The sequence below is a fragment of the Perna viridis genome, chromosome 4 (genome assembly GCF_037379345.1).
Source record: "Perna viridis isolate PV_CMFRI_1.1 ecotype Kerala chromosome 4, ASM3737934v1, whole genome shotgun sequence".
NCBI lineage: Eukaryota > Metazoa > Mollusca > Bivalvia > Mytilida > Mytilidae > Perna > Perna viridis.
In genome coordinates, this window is record NC_142448.1 from 30,503,041 (window position 1) to 30,510,240 (window position 7,200).

At 30.5% G+C, this 7,200-nt stretch overlaps 1 protein-coding gene across 1 annotated transcript; it reads left to right on the forward strand.

Moving 5' to 3' along the window:
- Positions 1-533: 533 nt before the first annotated feature.
- On the forward strand, positions 534-3,456 carry LOC148619706 (uncharacterized). The gene is made up of 4 exons (XM_088579914.1): positions 534-657; positions 1,388-1,460; positions 2,423-2,652; positions 3,256-3,456. The coding sequence occupies exons 3-4, from the start codon at positions 2,437-2,439 to the stop codon at positions 3,388-3,390; spliced, it is 351 nt and encodes a 116-aa protein (XP_088436040.1). The 5' UTR covers positions 534-657; positions 1,388-1,460; positions 2,423-2,436; the 3' UTR covers positions 3,391-3,456.
- Positions 3,457-7,200: the final 3,744 nt, after the last annotated feature.

Sequence of the window (7,200 nt, forward strand, 5' to 3'; positions counted from 1 at the left end):
AAAAAATATCTTTTTTGATATTGATACATTCATGAACCATGTGCTTTTGCTCTATTTTAAACAGGAAATATAATGACTTATTTGAAATAATGAAATCATTGATTTGAACAAATGTCAAACTAAAAATTCACCATAAGCATATGGTTTCTATTTTTTGTTTTTATTTATTTGAGCTATGTATATAACCTGTGCACATATACAACAACAACAAAAATGGTAATATAAATGAAGGTTTGACATTAACACTGGTAATAGAAAACTTTTTTATATGACGATTTTATTCAGTAAATAGTTTCTGAGTTCATATGATGTTAGAAATATGTCTTCTTCAAACTTAAAATTTATGATCAAAACCTGATTTCCAAAGATATTTGTTTCATTATACTAATACTAATAATACAATAGAACTGTAAACAAACACAAAAAGATATAAAACTGCTTTCTGTGGTTTTTATTTCTGACCAGTATGGTTCGTGTATCACATAGATAACCCTTATATTAAATTTGTATGTATCAATGTGCGTTTTTTCACGGATTTTGGCATTGCAGGGCCACGTTTTCCCATCAGAAGTGTACTCGTGGGTGGCTGTGTTTGTGGTACCAGTAAACGCTGCCTTAAACCCTTTGCTCTACACGTTTTCTGGTCTTTTAAATAAGGTAAGACTTTGTACATGTACGTTCTTGGAAATAGGATCAACAAAATAAGATTTGCTTAATTTTTCAAAAGGCCTTGTTAGCTAAGATAGAAATCCGAGATTTTGAAACATAATTGGACAGTTTTAGACTTTTGATATAAAATAGAAATTTTAGGTCAACAATAGTTGTTCAAAACTAAAAATAACGATAAACATTCACCATAGCTAAATACTAGTCCACGGAGATACCTTTATTTCAAAGATGACCGTAATTTAAAATATTCCTTGCCACAAATGGTTGTTAAAACTTTAACTATAAATGCGCATAATGGCAGACAATGAGCAATGAAATAAACGGCATAATAATTAATGTTTTTTTTTTGCTCAACAATTTTCAGTTTTCCACATTTGCTTAGTTTTCTGTAATAATAGCGTTTCATAGTATTGCAAAGTTATATATTGCAATATATCAGCATTTTTATATCAATGTGTTCATATATTTTGCTATCAATTAAAATAGTACTATGTTAATATCGCTTGTAATAACATAAACTTTTTCAAAGTGTCATAAAAATATCATAAATGTCTTTTAGTCTTTTAAGGTGTTGGTAGAATCATTATTTGATAGTTAACACATATTTCACAATGCCATTATCATTTGAGGATTTTATTGTTAGACATTTGGTGTAGAGAAACTTACAATTATATAACATGTTTTACTTTCTACTATATGATATTATGTACATTTTCAGAAAGCAAATCTTGTGAAGGCAATAACCAAGAGAATAACATACAACTCTCGAAAAAAACAGAAAAGACAGGCGGGTATGCTTTTTTATTATTGTTTTTCTTTATTTTAAAAGTCCATGATAGTATAAACCAGCGAATTATAAATATTGACAATATTTAATCATTACAAACCAAACCTATCAATTCAAATATCAAATTCCGTCCTAAATAACTTGCGCTGTCGTAGTATAAATTACGTTTTGACCTCCCATGAACGTCATAAACGATAGCAATCCCAGAATGCCATGCAGTTTCTGAATCGGTATATTTGAATATTACGAAAAAGATGGTGTTTTGTTTTTTGAAAATGCAGCTAACTGCCGAACATTGGTAATAAATCAATTTTAAAATATTACATTTCACAATTATCATCTTGAAAAAATATTTTTGCCGAAAGAAAAAAAACCTGGATTTTTTATGTTACAGATTAGGTAACTCTGACATTGAATCGACTCAAATACCTTTGCGCAAAGGCACCATGTAACTAATATAATTTTGCGTATGGAGTCCATTTCTTATTTTCTATTTCCTAAATTATGACATGAATACTTAAGTAGCATTCCAGCTACATATCTTTATTTTTTATATTTCGTTTAAAATGTTATAGTTAACAGAAATCAACTCTTCATATAACCCATGCTCTTAGGAGATAGAAAAATATATAGAATGTACTGTAGAATTCAAAATTAAGGGAGATAACTCTGTAAATGACAGTAAAATACAATAGTAACTGTTGTAATTTTAATGTGGATTATCAACTAAGAGAAGACAGATTGGGATGAACAATTATATGTTTCATCATATAAACCTATAAAACAATTTAATAACAAAAACATAAATGTACAGCCTTTTTAGGATGTATCACAATTCCTACAAAGAGTGGTACTGATTTTACTGCAATTTTAGATGAAATATTTTTTTCTGTATTAAGATTTTGCTCAAATTGAAAGAGAAAAAAAAAGAAAGTGCAAACTGCAATATTTGATTTATTTTAAAAGAAACAAAACGGGAAATGAAGATTTGCTCAATGATTCTGTTCAGACGAGATGAGTTGTCATGGAAACACCAGACACTGAAAGATTTACTAGGAACGAGGAAGCTGAACCCAAGAGAATGTTTCTTTATTGTCCACAAAATTGTGAAAGCAGTAGCATATCTTAATATCAAAGGTTTTGTCTTCAGTCAGCAGCTTAATACCAACTCAGTGATAGTGTATTTAAGAAAAAATGTAATTGACTTATGAAGAACTTTTCAAGGATGAAATAAATCACGTACTGTTTAACAAAAAAAAAAGAAAAAACAAAAAAAAAAAACAAAACACAAAAACACAAACAAACAAACAAAGTCAGAGCAACCAACAAATACCGATACCAATGCACGAAAGTATACACCCAGTAAAGCAAAACATGAACATACAAGATGAATACTAATTTCTGATAGCACTCCGTGGATTGCTTATCTCGTGCTCGGTATGAACGTTAGAAAAATATAAATTGGAGAAATTGTACATTTTCTAAAACGTTGCTACAAATTGTCTTCTCGAAGATGTTTCACACGATGTATAAAGTATATGAAATAGAGGTGAAAACGCAATGAAAAATTCCAAATACAGATGGTAGTGATACTTAATATGAAATAGACAATTGTCAGTACGGTTGTTTAATTGTTGTGTTTATCGTGAAGAATGCAAAAATGTTTTTATCAGTTTTGATGGATTTAATTATAAAATAAAACATAATAAAATATAAAAAAATATAAAATGTTCCCTTCAATAGATTATTACCTTCACATTTATCATTTGATAGATTTGCCTTCGTTTCTTTTTTTTCAGAAAATAGTTGAAGTGAAAATCATCTCAGCAATAAAAGATATTCATTCGAAGAATGACATGAGTTTGAACGTTGAAGATATTGGAAAAATAGTCAAAATTGCCCTCAGATACATAACTCATGACAATTCCACGTGAATCGTTCGTGTCGTTATATGCAATATATTTATATGTCGTTATTTTTTCTGTTTAATGTCTAAGAATAAAGCGATTTCTTTGAAGAATTGAAGTAGACCAGCAGTAACTAACATCACTACCTTCCTCTTTTGACAATCAAGCAAGCCGTTGGTTACAAAATCAATGATATTTCTATATTTAAAATGATGCAACATATCAATGGCCAGCCCTATTTATCTTGAATGTATTAGGACGATAATGGCGTTTTACCCATATTTTTATGGTCTCAGGTAACCATATACCCGCCATATTCAGCGCTTTCATTCGATGAACACGCACCACGTGACATAATTTATGCATTTCTAAAGTCGCTGAATTGACGCGTATTCTACATTAGACGACGTGTACGTGATTATAGGTAGAACGGTACTATTTATTTCCCATAGGCGACCATACTGAAACTATTGAAAAATTCACACCTTTAAAGCAATGACGGAGCTAATAATTCCAGCTGGAATTAATAAAACATTTTGGTTATCAGCACAATTTTCCGATCAAAGTGTCTTAAAGTATTTACTTAAGTAGGGTACAAAAAAGGCCAACCTAAAATAATGAGAAATAGTACCGTTCTACCTATACAATATTTTGTGTTTTTTATTTACTGTAAGGCCTTATTTTTTTCAAAAGGGTCACCGAAGTCCGTTTATTATGTTTTACTTTATTTTGTTGTTCCCATGCTCCACCGAAATGTGTATGTGTATGTCTTTGGTTGGTAGTAACAGACCGTAATTCCAATATGAGTATCTGTCATCAAAAGTTCGGGTAGAGTCCCATTTTACATCGCGGTTTTTTTTGGTAAGTATATTGTGTCTACACTAATCTCCATTCCTACCATCTTTTAAGAATACCGATGTCCTGATCCCTGTCAAATAGAGGATATATAAAGTTAATCTGAACTATTTCATATATCATATAAAATGTCGTAACAATATGGAGTTAAAAATAAGGATTTCATTTTTTTGTATTGTCCGGAAACATGTATATCAAAACAATATTAACACGAATGTGTAATATATTTTTAGCTCACGACCTTCTACGTCAGTTGCAAACCACAAAATCCCTACACGATACAAAGCGAAAGAGTAATCAAGGGAACCAAGGTTATAGCGGTAATCAAAAGAATGTAATACAGGGACAAAGACCAGACATGAAAAACAGACATACACAACAAAGAACATAAAGTAACTAAAATCATACATACAAAGTAACAAAAGCAAATGAGTAACTTGGACTCCACTAAAAACTGGGAACATGGACCAGGTGTACCGGTAGGATAAGCGTCCTCTGCTTTTATAGAAACACCCGCCGAGTGATTGTATAAATTGCAAGACATCACTTTTAAACAACTAGGGAGTACAGCAGTCAGACATCAATCAGTTGTTAACAAGAATCGCAACCATTGATACACAAACAAAGATGTGTGTTGTAAAGATACGTGTTGATATAAAAAATGATACGACTTTATTTTTAGTTTCTTTTTTGGTGTTAGTTTTTTTTTTAAGTCAGCGGATAATATTAGTGGTTAATTGATAAATCTAACATTATATCATACTTTAAAAAAAACGGCTCATAAAGAGCTGTTCTTGAGAATACTCCTTTTGTTGTTTTGCCACCGTTAACTCGTCTAATAAAATGAAATTTTACAAAAATACGAAGTAGTCACTACAGCATTCTATTCAAAAAGGAATACATTCTACTGGCTTGGAAGAATAATTAATCGTATCTGAACTTACAAATAAAAACTAACCCTACCATTGCATGCAGAGTCAACGTTACATGTACATCTACATGTGTTTAGGTCAAGTAATTTATTCAAAGGGCAGGTAATCCTAGGACATACTAAAAAAGTTTCCTAAATTAGAATTCGAATAAACATTTAGTGGAAGTACATCCAATCTACTTACTAAATTTAAATCTCAAGAAAATTGATTTATCTTTTCTTTAACGTTTATGAAACAACAGATTTTTAGTTCATTAAAAAGAAGCATTTAAGATTGTAACAAAATTGTAGAATGATATCTTTGTAAAAAATCCAAGTTTATCTAAATATACAATATGATATTGACCAATAAATTATCAGTTTTGTGCTTTTATATGACGTTACCTGGATCAGGATCAGGCGGAACAATACAAGTATCAATGATAACTAATAAAACCCCGAAAAGTTGTATATGGATCTTGGCCACATTAGTTCTTTTGTATTCCTGTACGACTCGTTTAATTTAATTTAATTACTACGACGAGATAGCTGTAAAGACAAAGGTTTGTAGTACTTCTAGAATTAAACGTAGCAACAGAAATTACTTAACAAATCGTCTTTTAGAAGATGACATAAAATATATGTACATGCAGACAGCTGAGGGACCAAAAGTTGATCAAATTGATTTAAATTGTTACTTCGTTGCATGAATTATTTATAAGTGATATCATGGAATTGAGTAAAGCAATGTTTGTCTTAAAAGCAACAGTTCTGGTTAACTGAGCTTAATGACAGCAATCAATAATGATAAACATTTTATTCACATTGGAAGAGAATTTATCACATTTTATTTTTATAGTGCTTTAAAGACAAACATGAATACTTGAAAATAAATGCGCAATTGATTTGTTTTTAATTCTTAAAATGAATTGATCGGTTAATTTAACTAATACACTTCAATTAACACAGTATTGAAGCATGGGGTATTTTGATCTTTATTACAGATTATTAAGACATTGAGAACGTCCATGCAGAAATGGATTCTTAAAGAATGTATTTTATGTACACTAAATCATCTTAAGTTTTCTCTTAAAAAAGCAGTAAAGAAAACTATTTATTATTTTACAAATTGAATGAAGTGGTGATTTGAAAAAAAATCTGATAACTTTTCCCAATAGACTATTTGTTATTTTAAAAATATGAAATCCTAAAACATGAATGTACATTATTTTCCCTCTGTTACTCTAGTCAATCAAACTCACTTGACCACTATCCTGATCGCCTTTATGAAAACAGTAGAAAGAGGAGTTAGTAAATGATACAAAATATGTCATTTTATCATATTTTAAAACAATAACATTTAAACAATGTGTTTTACACTTAATCTCCATTCGCATAGAATCTTTTTAGTTTGTTTCCATTTTGATTTTGATGTTGTTTTAATTTTATATATATAATAATGTTGAGTTTCTCTCGACAGAGGCACAGTGCTCATGAATGGTATTGTGGCTGTTTTTAAGGCAGGGTGGTATGTCAGAACACAAGGGGTTCTTTTACATTTTGTTTTGCCTTGTACTGTAACAGACTACCTCTTGGGATATTTGGAAGTTTTGGAACCCTTCTTTGATGGTCTTGTATCTATATCCTATTCTTCTTAAACTGTTCTTCAGTTGACCTAGACGTTTTTTAAAGATTCGTTATTTGAACAAACGCGTCTAAGCCTAAGAGCTTGACTAAATGGTATACTCTTAGTCAGGTGAGATTGATGACAACTCTTAGGTAGACCTATAGTCTATATAAAACTCACACACTCAAACACACATAGACATGTGTATCCGATTTTTTTTAAAAAGAGATACATTTTAGCTATCTTTGGGTCTCTTAAGATATTGCCATGGGAACCAGATTGGAAACCAGATTAAATAACTGGCAATGAACATTTATAAATATCGGGACCGTACTAATTCATATGACCTATATAGTCTTGTAACAAGCCCCTGTGCCTGAATCGGGAACTGGAAAATGTTCCATGCTAACCGGTCATTTCATGTAAACTTCCCGTTCTCATACAT